Source organism: Ursus maritimus, unplaced genomic scaffold (assembly GCF_017311325.1).
Source record: "Ursus maritimus isolate PB19 unplaced genomic scaffold, ASM1731132v1 scaffold_16, whole genome shotgun sequence".
In the NCBI taxonomy this organism is placed as follows: domain Eukaryota; kingdom Metazoa; phylum Chordata; class Mammalia; order Carnivora; family Ursidae; genus Ursus; species Ursus maritimus.
The window spans coordinates 11564738-11579200 of NW_024424008.1; the positions used below are offsets into that span (position 1 = coordinate 11564738).

Sequence of the window (14463 nt, forward strand, 5' to 3'; positions counted from 1 at the left end):
CCTGCTGGTCGGGCCCTGCACACCCTTCTCTCCACGCTCCCCGTGCTCCCCATGTCAGTCTCAGCCTTTGCCTCTCCCACCTCTGGGGGCCTCCTGAGGGCAGGGACTGTGTCTGATCCATCTGGGTCCTAAGTGTCAGCACGGGACCAGTGCAGAGCAGTCCACAGGCCACAAGTGTGAATCCTGGCTTCAAACCCAGGTCTGCCTGACCCCAAAGAATGTGTGTTTTCTAGCTGTGTGACACTGGGCAAGTTGCTTGCTCTCTCTGAGCTTTAGGGTTTCTTAGCTGTAAACGAGGGATGGATGATAGTACTCTATGCAATGGGGGTGTTGTGCAAATTAAACTGAGATAAGTCGTGGCACCTGGTGTGTCCCAGATGTTCCATAAATAATATTGTTAGAGACCCAATCAATGCGTATGAATTTTAACACCTGTTTATCGAGCACCATCTCTGGGCCAGGCCCCGGGCTAGGTGCTGACCAGGCCCGATGTATCCCTGCCCTCAGAGAGCTAATGTTCCAGTGATAGTAACAGAATCGAACGGAGTGACACACACTTGTTTAATTATAATTGCGCTAATGGTCCCTGAGGAGAAGTGCCAGGGGTTATGAGTTGGACAGACAGAGATCCTGGCCTAGTCTGAAGAGTCAAGGAGGGCTTCCTGGAGGAGGAGGTGGATCCTAAAGGGCAAGTGAGAATCAGCTGGGTGAAGAGTAGAAGGAAGAGCAGGTGCAAAGTTCCTGAGCGGAGAAAGAGCCCGGAGCAGGGAGCAGGGCTGAGGGGGTAGAAAAGCCAGCCTGGGAGCTGGTGGCAGGGCATCGCACATTGAGGGTTTGGACTCACTTCCCGGGTAAGTGACATGATTGGAAAGATCACTGTGCCGCTGTGTGGGGTGAGGGCACATGTGGCGGCTGATTCTGTTCCAGCTTCTGGGGCCAGGAGGTGGGGGCTGGCCAGGCTGGTGCCGGGGGACAGACGGGAGATGGATTTTAGCAGAACGTAGGAGCTGAGATTGGCCTGATAGGATGGATCGAGGGAAAGGGAGGGGCCGGTGTGGCTGCCGGCGTCGGGTTCGCTCTGGACTGGCTGCCGGGAGCACCGTTCACCAGATGGGAGCTGGGAGGGATGTGATGTATTTCTGAGGGGGGAGGACGCAGAGGGTGGCCCGAGGAAGGGGGCAGGACGCTCATAGAGTCTTAGAGTGATAGCTGGCAGGAGCCTATGCCTAACCACTGCAGAGAAGGGAAACTGAGGCCCAGAGATGAGAAGCGTGTGGCAGGGATGGGGATGGAGCCCAGTATTCCTTTCCATTTTGATTCCTTCGAGGCAGGCGCCCCTGTGTCCTCAGCTGTGACCCGCACTGTGTTGCTGTCCTGTCCCCCCCCCCGCCCGCCCAGGTCATCCCCGACTGGAAGGAGCAGGAGTGGGACCCCGAGAAACCCAGTGCCTACGCGGGCATCTTCCACTTCCACTTCTGGCGCTTTGGGGAGTGGGTGGACGTGGTCATCGACGACCGGCTGCCCACGGTCAACAACCAGCTCATCTACTGCCACTCTAGCTCCCGCAACGAGTTCTGGTGCGCCCTGGTGGAGAAGGCCTACGCCAAGTAGGTGCTGCTGGGGCCCGGCGGGCGGGGGCGGCCCGGGCGGCTCAGCTGATGGGCTCCGCGGGGCTGGCCTCCAGCCAGCGCCCCTGGCTCAGAGGGGCGAGGGGCTGCTTCAGAGTCACACAGCGTGCTCTGAGCCTGGGAGCCCAGGGCGTGGCGGGGGGCAGGGGGACGGGACTGAAGGTCTGGTACCTGGTGTCCCGTCCCCAAAACCAACCCACACAAGAAGGAATGGTTTCTCCTTGTTCTCCTGAGAGGGCAGAGCCAGCACTCACGTTCGGGTCACTGGTTTTTTCCCACAGATCCCAGCTGCCAAGCCCTCCCTGGCAGCCTGGCTGGGGATGTGGTTATCTCAGAGCCCGGGCTGGTTGAGAAGGGTGGGTCCTCCCTGCCCTTGGGCTCCCCTTCATCCACTCATCCGTCCACCTGACTGACTGTCCATCCGTTCTGTCTCCACCGACCCCTCCTCCTGCTCTGTGCCGGGCCGTGGGTCCCCAGCACGGGCCGAACAAAGGTTTGCTGAGCTGTGGATGGCTTTGGGGCAGAGTGACCTGCTCAGGCCTCTGTAGGTCAGGGGCAGGCCTGGGGCAGGAGGTCAGTGGGGTTGCGGACCAGCCCAGCGGCTCTGTGGGAACCTCTCCCTGGTTCCTTGCCCCAGGCTCATCCGTTGGTCTCCTTGGACTCTGTGTGTGTGTGTGAGTGTGTGTGTGTGTGTGTGTGAAAGGAAAACCAACCTGCAACATCAGAAATAAACTCAAGAAAACACAACATTGACAGATTCCATTTTCAGTCCGAAGAAAGCAACACTCACCCCCTGGTGGTCACTGAGCCTCCGCGGCCCTGGGTTGCAGGCCCCTCTCCCTTTCCGGAGAGCCCTCAGTAGCCGCTTCTGCTTTGGTCTCTGGTCTCGAGCCTGTCCAGCTCGAGCGTGTAAGTGGAGTCGTACAATATTTGCCCTTTGGTGTCTGGCTTACGTCTCGTGGCATAATGTTCTCAGTGCTCATTTATGCTGTAGCGTGTCAGCGTGTCGTTCCTGTCCAGAGCGGCACAGAATCCCATCGCATGGGTGTGCCACAGTTTGTTTCTCCGATCCTCTGTCGATGGACTCGGGTCGTCTCCACCGTGGGCTACGGCGAGTGTACTGCCGCGGACGTTGGTGCGCACGTGTCCGAGTCTCTGCTCTCGGTTCTTTGGAATACGAACCTGGGCGTGAATTGCTGGGTCTTACGGCAGTTCAGTGTTTAAATTTTTAAGTGGCCACCAGAGCACTTACACAGCAGCCATACTATTTACGCTTGCTTGCTTTTTCGTTGATTTACTTTTAAAATTATAAAATGAATGCATGTCTGTTAGAGCAAATCCAGAAAATACAGAAACCCAGGAAGAAGGTGCTAAAAGTCGCCTGTACTCCTGCATATTCTTCCGGGCCTCTCCACCCCCCTTCTCTGTTCGGGGCCACCTGAGTTAACCAGGCTCCCCCCTCCTTGGGGAACCTTTGCTCCCCTCCCCTCCAAGGCCCCGCCCCCCATGCCTGGCTCCCTCCTTGTGCTCCCTGTGTCCTCTCTACACCTTCCCTGCCGCTCGCAGCTTTTAACATCTTTGACGGCTCTTTCTGTTTGTAGGTTACCTTGCGGAGCCTGTGTGGCTGTTTTGTGGGACACCGCAAAAGATAGATCAGGCATAGATTTTCATAGATTGGTGTAGATTTTCAGTGTGTGTCATCTGTTTTGTTATGTATCCCATTCTGCTGTTCACGTTCAGCACCGCCGTTAAGATCCCCAGCCTTTTCCTAACATTCATAGAAGCAGCTGCGGTTGTGCCCCTAGCACCTGGTAGGTTGCACGGGGTAGACGCTGTATGTTTTTTATTTTTTATTTTAAAAAATTTTTTAAATAATCTCTACACCCAGTGTGGGGCTCGAACGCATGACCCCGAGATCAAGAGTCCCATGCTCTACCGACTGAGTCTGCCAGCCGTGCTTAATGTTTTTTAAATGAATTATTGCATACATTTCAATTTGTATTCCTTTTTAAAAGATTTGTTTATTTATCTTCAGAGAGAAAGAGAGAGAGTGTGTGTGTGTGCTGGGGCAGGGGCAGGGGCAGAGGGGGAGGGAGGGAATCTTTGAGCAGATCCCCGCCGAGCGTGGAGCCTCACACCAGGCACGATCTCACCTGAGGTCGCGACCTGAGCCGAAACCAAGTCGGGTGCTCAACCAGCTGAGCCGCCCAGGGGCCCCTGCGTACATTTTAAACATCGCTGGAATCCAGCTGTCTTGTTTTCTCAAACGTACCAAGCAAGCACTGGCGTTTTCCTGCCACAGGAATGCCTTTACCAGACGTCATTCTGTGGCTGCCTCGTCCCAGGGCGCAGATGGAGCGTAAACTGGTTTCTCAAGTCAATTCCTTGTTGTTAGACATTTAGGTGATTTGGGTCTATATTGTTATTAAATAATGTGAATTATTTATAATTGATGTTTCAAAAAGTACACGAGCTTTTAACACTTTTTAGAAGAATTGCTTGATTTCTGGGCAGCTAATTTTGAAGACAGGCTGCTAGGGCGAAGAGGAATTTGAGTGGTTCAGTGGGACAAATGTTAGCCTAGGAGCCAGAGACATGGATTCCAGTTTTGGCTCTGCTGTGACCTGCTGTGTGACCTGCTGTGTGACTTTGGCAGTGTGCTTGACCTCTCTGAGTCCCAGATATCTCCCCTGCAAGGGGAGGGATTTAGACCGGCTGGGGAGCATGAGCTGGGAATTTTTTCCACATTGCTCCCCAGGCTGGCGGGCTGTTACCAGGCCCTGGATGGAGGCAACACGGCAGATGCATTGGTGGACTTCACGGGTGGGGTTTCTGAGCCCATTGACCTGACTGAGGGTGGCTTCGCCGACGATGAGGCCAAGAGGAACCAGCTGTTTGAGCGTGTGTTGAAGGTGCACAGCCGGGGAGGCCTCATCAGTGCCTCCATCAAGGTGAGAGCACAGAGTCAGCCCTCCCCGTTGCCAGCCCTTCCTGGGGTGGGAACTGGCTGTTGTGTCCCAAGCAGAGCCCCCGCTCAGATTGGCTCCTAAATCTGCACGCCCGGCCTGGGGGGTAGAGGGGAGTGGTTGGGGGGTACAACCTCCCTCCCCAGTGCTGGGCAGCACAAGCCACAGGCCCCATGTCCTAAGCTCTACGGTGTGAAATGACTTCTGGTTTGACCAGCATCCCCCTTTTATGGGCATCTTGTACTGGGGCAGTGGGTGTCTGTGCCTCTGAGGGTCCCTGAGTCGGGGTTTGAGGCATCACAAGCTACAAGGTGACTGGAAGGGGGGAGTGACCCCCGGCGGCTGGCACAGGCCCGAGTGCTTCAAGAGGATGGCCTTATTTCATTGACTGCTCATAGTTCAGGTGGGGAAGCTGGGGCTCAGTGCAGACACCGGTGGTGTGTTGATAGACCGGCCCCCTGGAAAAATGAAAAGCCCTGATTTGTAGCATTTGCTGATTTCCCATGTTGATTTCAAGCTAATGTTTTAACAGTTGCACAGTTGAGCCAGTGCCAGTGAACTCCAATACACCCCTGGGCCAACCCCACTTTAGGTCCCTTCCTTGACCCCACAGTGCTGCCCAGTGAGGGCTTTGCAAACACTGAGCTCAGTCCCTAATCGCGGCCTCTGCTTTATGTGGGGCTGCCATGCCTTCCCTGTCCTCTAGCGGGCGGTGTAGGCACACTACCCACCCCCACCCCTTCCCTCCCGCGGGAGCCTGATGGGGCTCTGCCTCTCTGGGCAACTGTGTCCTCCCACAGGCAGTGACAGCAGCAGACATGGAGGCCCGCCTGGCGTGTGGCCTGGTGAAGGGCCATGCATATGCCATCACTGATGTGCGCAAGGTGCGCCTGGGCCATGGCCTGCTGGCCTTCTTCAAGTCGGAGAAGCTGGACATGATCCGCCTGCGTAACCCTTGGGGCGAGCGGGAATGGAACGGGCCCTGGAGTGACACGTGAGGCCCAGGGGTGGGAGTGTGGGCACAGGACAGACCCCGGGTGGGTGGGCCCTGGTATGAGAGCTTGGGCAAGGACAAATGTGGGCTTCCTGGAGGTGGTGGCTGGGCCTTGAAGGATTTGGGAGGAGGATGACATTAGGAGCTTACCTTGCAGCAGGTGTGTGTGTGGGGGGTGTGGATTCTGCAGGGCAAAGTCCTGGAGGTGGGGATAAGTTGATTCCTATAGGGGACAGAGAGCCCCGCTGGGCGGTGAATGGGGAAGAAAGCAGGGAGGGAGGCCACCAGGGATGAGAATGGGGGTGACTGCTCTGTGTTCGGCTCATGGCCCTGGTGGAGCTAGGATAGGAGCAGCCCCCAGTGAGGGAGCCCCCTCCCCTGAGGGTCATTCCGCCCTTGCCCCCAGCCTGTGGCTTTGCTCTCAGACCTTGGACCCTGGCATGGAGACAGCCCATGGTTACCTGTGGGAGTGGCAGACAGGCTTTTTGGAGAGGGACTGGACCTGGCCCTGGGCGTCCCCAACTACACCCACACTGATGGAGGCCTGGTGCTGAGCTGGCCCTCATGCCTCCTCTCCCTGGCCAGGGTGGACCTGGTGGGGTCTCTCCTCTTACACTCCCCTCCTTCCCTCCTCATGTCCACATTCCAGCTCGGAGGAGTGGCAGAAAGTGAGCAAGAGTGAGCGGGAAAAGATGGGTGTGACCGTGCAGGATGACGGGGAGTTCTGGTGAGTGTGCTCCTGCCCCGGGTGGGCGTCTGGGGCCGGGGCTGGGGGGTGGGGCTCCTGTGGCTGGGAGCCCTGGAAGGGGAGGCCGGAGCCAGGGCTCTAGCAGACGCCCCACCGTCAGCTTGCTCTGTGGCCTTGGACCAGTCACGCCATCTCTGTGAAATGAGTGGGGCAGTAATGGGCCTGTTCATCCCCGTAGTCCCACTGCCAACCTCAGGGGACCTTGAGCCGCTCCAGCACGCAGCTCCTCTCTGCTGGAATTTGTACTCCATGCTTTCGTCGCTTTACTTAACTCCTGCACTACCTGTGAGAGAGGCGGCTGTTGTGAGCTTCATTCCCATCTTACACGTCGGGAAACTGAGGCCAGAAAGCTGGGAGGCGGCCAGGCGCCGCCGCGTCCGCCCTCGCTCCCGTGTGGGTGGTGGCTCAGAGCACACAGGATGCGTGGGCGGGTGGGCCAGCCAGGGGACCTGGCCGGCTCAGCCTCCTGTCTCGGCCAGGATGACCTTCGAGGACGTGTGCCGGTATTTCACCGACATCATCAAGTGCCGCTTGATCAATACATCTTACCTGAGCGTCCATAAGACGTGGGAGGAGGCCCGGCTGCGGGGCGCCTGGACGCGGCACGAGGACCCCCAGAAGAACCGCAGTGGGGGCTGCATCAATCACAAGGACACCTTCTTCCAGAACCCGCAAGTGAGTGTTCTCAGGGCCCCTGCCCCCGGTCCTTGTCACTGTCCTGCATGACTTTGTGGGCATGTCCCCCTGTGGGCCCCTGTGCACCTGTCTGTTTAGTGGGGGGTGGATGGGCATGTTTGGGGGGTCCTGGGTGATCTGCAGATGGTAAAGACGGGGAACTAAGGCTCTGAGGCTTCATGGGTGTGTCATCCAGAGTTACAGGGACGTTTAGAGGGAGGCTGGGCCAAGGACTCGAACCCCTTGTTTCTACACCCACAGTGCTGCTCTTTCCAGGGGAGCTTGGCCAGGCTGACTCTCCCTCAGGGAGGATGTCTCCTCTGCAGCCTCCTTAGTCATGACCCTGGCAACTGTTCAGTTCTCATGTTTGGTGTGCCTTCGTTTGGCACCAATGGCATGCGGGCTCAGAGCTGAGCGTCCGTGATGTCACCCAGCCCCCCCCACACACACACACAGAGTGGGCACCGTAGGCCTGGGTCATAGATGAGGGACCGAGGCCCAGAGAGGTGCCGTGACTCCCCTGGGCTCTCACCGTTGAGCAGGGGCCTGGCTCCGGCCCAGCTTCTAGGGGCCAGCGCACCCATCCCCAGTGGTCTTACCGCGGTGTCTCTGTGCCTTGGCGGTCCCCGCAGTACATCTTTGATGTCAAGAAGCCCGAGGATGAAGTGTTGATCTGCATCCAGCAGCGGCCGAAGCAGTCTACCCGCCGGGACGGCAAGGGTGAGAATCTGGCCATCGGCTTTGACATCTACAAGGTGAGGCCAGCTGGGACCCCTGCTCGGGGGGAGGAGAGCAAGGGGGCTGCATTTTAGGCCCCCCGGGCCTTGGGGGGAGCTCATGCCGCCATCTGGCTGCAGGGGCTGACGCCGTGGACCTGGCGTCGCATGAGCCATCTTTGGAACACCCACAGGGCCTGGCCTGCCTGGGATTGGCTGCCCTGGGAGCTCTCAGCCTGATTCCTTCCCGCCCTGGACCCACAGGCTATTTGGTGGGTGGGAAGGAGAGAATTGCCGGTGGTCAGGCCATGCTCTGGGAGGCCCCGGCTGCTCCCTCCCTCATGGCTCCGGGTCTCCCTGAGCTGGAGGCCCTGCTGGGCCCCGGGAGGAAGCATCCTGGGCAGAGCCAGGCAGGCTTACCCCTGGCCGCTCCTGCTGGCCTGGGGCCTGAGGCCCTCCGCATGTTGCGACACTGGGGATGTGACAGCACACAGCGGGACACTGCGGGCCGCCAGACACCCAGAACTTCATGAGATCACATGGGTGCACGAGGCACGCGGGCTGAGTTGAGCCCCTGTGTCAGACGAGCTCGGTCATGTCATGACCGTCCGTGCGTGTGCTCGTGTCGGTACATCCGTTGTGTGCTGGGGTGTCGTGACTTTGACCTCACGTGATGTGGCTGCAGCTTATCGCGGCGCTCGTTCCAGGAGTTGGCCAGCATGTCCTGGCAGCTGGTGACGTCATTTCACGGCCGCGGGCTGTGATGGGCGCAGACAGTGCTGCTCGGTCTGTTGTGAGTCAGAAACTCTACGGACGTTGTTACGGGGGGAGTCCTGTTGTCCTCCTCCTCTTACAGTTTTGCTCCATACAGTTCACTCCTGCACAGTGTACAGGGACTTTTAGTGTATTTGTAGAGTCGTGCGACCGTCGCCACCATTCTAGAGCATTTTCGTCACCCCGAAAAGAAACCTCACACCCTTCAGCTGCCACCGCGCGGTCCCGTCCGCCTGCCCCGCCTGCCTGCGTCGCCCCACCGGGCCTTGGGCAAGCGCCTATCGACCTCGTCTCTGCAGATTTGCCTTTCCTGGGCACTGCATGTGCGCGATTCTGTCGCTCTTTCCACGGCGGCGCGGGAGCCGTGCGTGGTGCAGACGGGCAGGGGGCACGGGGCGGGGGGCGTGCGGCCCAGCTCCCCCTCTCCCCGCAGGTGGAGGAGAACCGCCAGTACCGCATGCACAGCCTGCAGCACAGGGCCGCCAGCTCCATCTACATCAACTCGCGCAGCGTCTTCCTACGGACGGACCAGCCCGAGGGCCGCTTCGTCATCATCCCCACCACCTTCGAGCCGGGCCACACTGGCGAGTTCCTGCTTCGGGTCTTCACTGACGTGCCCTCTGACTGCCAGTGCGTGGGGGCTGGGCCAGGGCCGGGGGTGGGAGGGCCAAGTCCCCTACCGGGCTGACCCGGATCTGCAGCCTAGAGATGTTCATGTCTGCCCCAGGCGGGGAGCCCAGCCCTCCGGCCTCCCTGGGCTGCCTTCCCCACCCCTCCCCTGCTCCTCTGTCCCAGCCTCTCTTGGCTGCATAAGGGGACAGCGTCTCATATGTGCACAGCACTTCACAGTTTACAAAGCTTTCACTCCTCTCATTTGCTCTTCCTGAACCCCAAGTGGGGGGCCTGGCCCCTCCATTTTACAGATCAGGATTGGGGAATCGAGGGTGGGGGTGGTTTCCAAGGTCATGACACCAGTGGTCGGGTTGGGCTAAGCAGACTGCTGGAGCCATCCCATCCCTGCTGGGGTTCAGACCCTGTGAGCCCCACACTGCCCTCCCACCTTGGCAGGCAGCCCCGATTCAGGGCTCCTTGTGCCCACGGCAGACCTGGGAGGCAGCCTGTGTGGTGGCTCGGTGGACCCGAGTCCTGCCAGTGCACGTTCCACCTCTGTCCCGCTGGGGGGCAGGTCTCTTGTCCTAGTGAGCCCCGTGCTTTGTAGTCTGTAAAATGGGCGTGGGAATAGTCACCTATCACCCAGGGCTTTGGGAGGGTTACAAATAATACCGGTAACATCCCAGCAGAAGGGTTGGCCCACAGATTGCTTTTCTCTCGGGGAAGGTGGGGCATCTCTGAGGAGAGAGAGAGCAGCAGGAAGCCCGTGGCGGTTTGCCCGGGATAAGCAAAGGCTGGACTAAATACTGCTCCCCTCCCCTTCCCCCTTTTTGAACTCCCTCACCTTCCATCTTCCTGGCCCCCCTCCATCACCTGTCCCCTGTCCTCCTCTGGCCCGTCCCAGGGAGCTGCGCCTAGATGAGCCCCCCCGCTCCTGCTGGAGCTCCTTGTGCGGCTACCCCCAGCAGGTGACGCAGGTGCACGTCCTAGGGGCTGCTGGTCTCAAGGACTCCTCAACAGGTGAGCTCACCTGGGGAAAGCTCCGGGACCCACCTCACCAAGGAGGTGCCCCTGCCCTCTCCCCACTGCTCAGCAGTAGACACCCAGCTTCCAGAACTCTCCTGCTCTCACTCATTGAATGAGCAAACCTTTCCTAACATCCGCGCTGGGCCCAGCCTGGGAGTGAAACTGGGTGCCTAGGGGGGCACGGGCTCTGCTGCCCGCTCTTGGGCAGCTTCCGGTGTGGGGGACAGTCAGACACAGGGACAGACAGCTGGGAGGCACAGCTTAGGGAAGGCTTTCTGGAGGAGGTGGTCTTTGTCCAGGCTGAGGAAGCATTAAGATATGCTGGTGAGGTAGAATAGGGGAGAAAAGTGCTCCGGGCAGGGGAAGCAGCATGGAGGCCAGGGATCACCAGTGTGCCCCCTCCTGTCTCTGGAAGTTAGGAAGTGAGTCAGGCTCTGGTTTCCCTTCTCCTGAATATAGGAACTCTGGCTTCTGCTTTGGGGAGGGGAACTCACCTCCCAGACATCTGTCCCATTGGGTCCTGCCCCAGCCCCCACCATCACCCCATGACCCACTCAATTTCTCTAGGGGCCAACTCTTATGTGATCATTAAGTGTGAGGGAGACAAAGTCCGCTCGGCCGTGCAGAAAGGTAGCTCGACGCCCGAGTACGACGTGAAAGGCATCTTCTACCGCAAGAAGCCGGGCCAGCCCATCACAGTCCAGGTGAGCCTGCCCGTCCCGAGGGCCGCTCCTGGGCCCCCCGCCTTGACGCTTCCCCACTCACGGGGGCTGGGCCCAGGGTGGCAGAGCTTTTGTTGGGGACCCAGGAACACTACGTGCTGGTTCCCACTCTGTCCCCGACATGGTATGGCCTCACAAATTCTCTGGCCGGCCCTGCCCGGTGCCCCAGAGTTCCCCCTGTGGGGTGGGCAAGTTGGATTGGCTGGTGTGATTTTGAGACACAGCAGGGTCATGCCAGGGACAGTGGTCACCTCTGCCAGCTTTGCCCCAGGGGCTTGGGAGCTGTTCCTTAAATCCCTCTGGAGGTGGGTCTACCAGGAGAGCTTGCGCCGAGATGCGATGCCGCGTGGTAGGGGTAGTTGTTTCCCGAGAGCGAGGGACCAGAGAGCCAGGGTCCTGGCCATGGGCTTCCTTCCCTTCTCAGGCCAAGGTGGCCAGTGGATGATTCTGGGCTTATTAGCGGGAAGTCCTCCATCCCCCGGGTCCAGGCCAGCCCCTCCCCGGGTGAGAAACCATCTGTAAACAAACTCCCAGTTCCTCTGGGGAAGCCCCTATAAGATTTCCAAGTTTTCCTAATAGTGGGTCCCACTGGATCAAATCACGAACCCGTAGATGTTGGGGCTGAAAGGACCCATAGGGGCCACTGATCCAACCCTATATTGAAGATGGGGAAATCAAGGCAGCGGGTGTATCACTTGTCCAGCGTCACCTGAGGTCAGCAGCAGAGCTAATAACACACTTAACTGTGTCCGTGGAAGGGAGTTGGACAGATGGAAGGAAGCCTGAGGCTCTGGAAGGAGTACGGCCAGACCTGTACCCCTGCTCTTAAAGGCGCTCCCTGCACCGCGATCCTCTGTCTCCTCCCAGATCTGGAACCACCGCGTCCTGAAGGACGAATTCCTGGGCCAGGTGCGCCTGAAGGCTGACCCAGACGACCTCCAGGCCCTGCACACCCTCCGCCTCCAGGACCGCAGCAGCCGGCAGCCCAGCGACCTGCCCGGCACCGTCGCCGTGCGTGTCTTCAGCAGCACCTCCCTCACGGCCGTCTGACGCCTGCCCCCCTGCCTGGCCGCCGCGGTTTTACCATCTGCATGTCCCCAGCCTGGCCAGGGACTCGCCCGGGAGCCAGGACGCTGGGGGCCTCTTCCCAGCTTTTCCGCTGACTTGCTGTGTGACCTGGGGAGCCCTCTGCCCTTCTCAGGGCCTCAGTGTCCCAAGGCCCCCAAAGCAGTCCCTTCTCATGGAGGAACCTTCCTGCCTGAGATTGACAAGCCCTCTCCTTACCCCAGCCGTCGCCACTGCGAAGGGACTCTATCCGTTGAAAACATTTTCCCAGGGCCCTGCTGTCTGCCGACGGAGTGCCGAGATCTCACTTGTTTACACACAATCTGCCACGTCCCCTAACCCCGCTCTTGCCCCTTGTGTCCCAGGCCCGCCCCTATGAACCAGACCTTGCTTTCTCTGTCACCTACACCTGCTTTTCTAGCCACCTTGAAAGGACTCTTGGCTCTTGCTGGGTTCCTGCTTGGGCTGGAGTCAGGAAAATGGGCAGGTGACATTTGTTCGTTCTCTGATCCTATCCACTTGCCCATCCATTTATTTATTCAACAGAGATTTGCCAAATGAATAAACGATGTCCATGAGACCCCCAGGTGGCACCAGGCACCTCACTGCCACTCTGGGAGACCCGGCCCGTCCTGGGCCTCACCCCTGCTCTCAGGTCCTCTCCAAGGCCGATGCCCAGATGCCCAGAGGAGCTATGGCTGCCCCCTCACCCCAGGCTGATTTCACTCCCAGCCTCTGTGTGAAGGCCCCTAGTGGATGGTGGCGGCCATGGGGAGGAAGGGCGTCTTCCTGCCTCTACTGCCCTCATGCCGGGAGGCGTGTGCCCGGTTTGGTGGGCCAGGAGGGTGTGGGGAGGCGTGGGGACCTGAAGGCCCCCCTCTGCTGCAAGACCTGAGCTTTTCCCGGGACAAGGGACCCTGGGGCGGTGGTTTCCGGCCCACTGGACTCAGGTCATTTGTCGGGCTTGGCAGGAGACAGGTAAGTCCATCACCTGACCAGAGGCCCCTCTTCCAGCATTCCCCCCAGAATGCAGCCAAAGAGGCTATGGCCCTCCTCTTGCTGCCTCGATCAAAGTGTCCCTTTAGTCCCCAATGCTTTATATTCTCTATGTGTTACCAATTTTAACCAGGGGCTTTTAAACTGAGAGCCTGAACCCCCTTTTTTCAACTTCACCTCCAGTTCCTGTGGTCCGCTGATTTTATTTTGATTCTGCTGGGGGGAGGGATGAGGAGTCCTGCCTTCTCAGAGGAGGACCGCAGCAGGTGAAGAAGAGGGTGTTCGGGCGTTTCACCAGCTGGCCCCACCTGGGTTCCTGGTGAGTGTTGGTGCCACGACCTGCTTGGGTCTCTTCTGTGCCCTTTGCTGGCTGCAGACCAAGCGATGTAAATGAAAAGCCCAGTTGGTTTAAGAACAGGAACTCCTGTGGCCTTGCTGGGAATTCCGGGCACCTGAACGTTTGGCTCCCCAGCTGGCTGTTCGGCGCCGTGTCCTGGCTGGAGGTGCTGGGTGTGCCTGGCTCTGCCCCTGCGCCCTGGCGCCCGACCACGTGTGAGGACAAGAGGATTCCTTCTTGAAAAGCTGGGACTTCTCCTCCAGAACTTGGGTCTGGGGCTGGGACAGGACCACGTGACCAGGAGCAAGTCCCTGAACCCTCCTGTGCCTCGATTTCCCTTCTGTGAAGTGGGGCCAATGGTTCTTGTGTGTCGGTGCTCTCACAAGTGCTGAATAAGGGCAAAACCATACCTTTTCTGTGTCTCTGTAGCATGCCCACTACGCACATTTCATGTAATCACTCCTCAGTGTCTTTTCAAAGTGAAGACTCCCGAGTCGGGGTGGAGAGGTGAGGGCCAGACACACCAGCGTGGGGCCCCTGGGGCTGACACCTGAGTCTTCGCTCAGCCATGCCCACCTGGGCTAGCGGGCAAACGAGGACCGATGGGCAGGCCTGTGTGGGCTTCAGTCTGGGGATTGGGCACTGCCGCCCCCCTCAGGCCCTCCCAGAAAAAAACAGTTTCGGCAGCCCTGCCCTTGCTTGCTGCCCCTCTGAGTGGGCCAGGCTGGCTCCTAGCTGTGCAAAGGGCCCTGGTCCCTGGGCAGGTGAGGATGGAGTTCTGGCGGCCGGGACTGGAGGGTGGGTGGGGAGAGCAAATGCTCCATTCCCCTGATGTGCCCTTCAGCCCGTGGGGTCCTCAGGGTCCCCACCTGCTGCTGGGCAGGGCTTCTGGTCATATCACCTGGATGTGGGCTTCACTTCCCCAGGGCCGACCATGGGGTCGGGAGCGGAGACCTGTTCTGTTCTCAATAAACATTACCACAATCTCAGAGAGACTCTTGCATCTGTCTGTCCCTCTGGGGTAAGAGACAGTGGAGGGGATATTCCAGCTGAGGCGGGACCCTGCTGCCAGCTGGTGCATCTGTGGGCGGAGGTCACGGGGATCATCCCATCATTCCTTCTGCTGGCCTTGTCCCAAGCCCCATCCCAGGCATTGGGGCTGCAGGGAACCAGCCAGTCCCATCTGTGGGGCAGTCCACACACT

The 14463-nt window shown here is 59.2% G+C and overlaps 1 protein-coding gene across 4 annotated transcripts in view; it reads left to right on the forward strand.

Moving 5' to 3' along the window:
- The window catches only part of CAPN5 (calpain 5), a 54127-nt gene extending 39879 nt beyond the window's left edge, over positions 1 to 14248 (forward strand). For all 4 annotated transcript variants that reach the window (XM_040630890.1, XM_040630889.1, XM_040630887.1 and 1 more), the window contains 10 exons: positions 1399 to 1607; positions 4387 to 4579; positions 5395 to 5588; positions 6238 to 6315; positions 6816 to 7011; positions 7644 to 7766; positions 8935 to 9131; positions 10018 to 10133; positions 10707 to 10843; positions 11729 to 14248. In XM_040630890.1, the coding sequence (XP_040486824.1) occupies positions 1399 to 1607; positions 4387 to 4579; positions 5395 to 5588; positions 6238 to 6315; positions 6816 to 7011; positions 7644 to 7766; positions 8935 to 9131; positions 10018 to 10133; positions 10707 to 10843; positions 11729 to 11911 (1626 nt within the window). In that variant the 3' untranslated portion in view covers positions 11912 to 14248. The remainder of the gene's footprint in view (positions 1 to 1398; positions 1608 to 4386; positions 4580 to 5394; positions 5589 to 6237; positions 6316 to 6815; positions 7012 to 7643; positions 7767 to 8934; positions 9132 to 10017; positions 10134 to 10706; positions 10844 to 11728) is intronic.
- Positions 14249 to 14463: the final 215 nt, after the last annotated feature.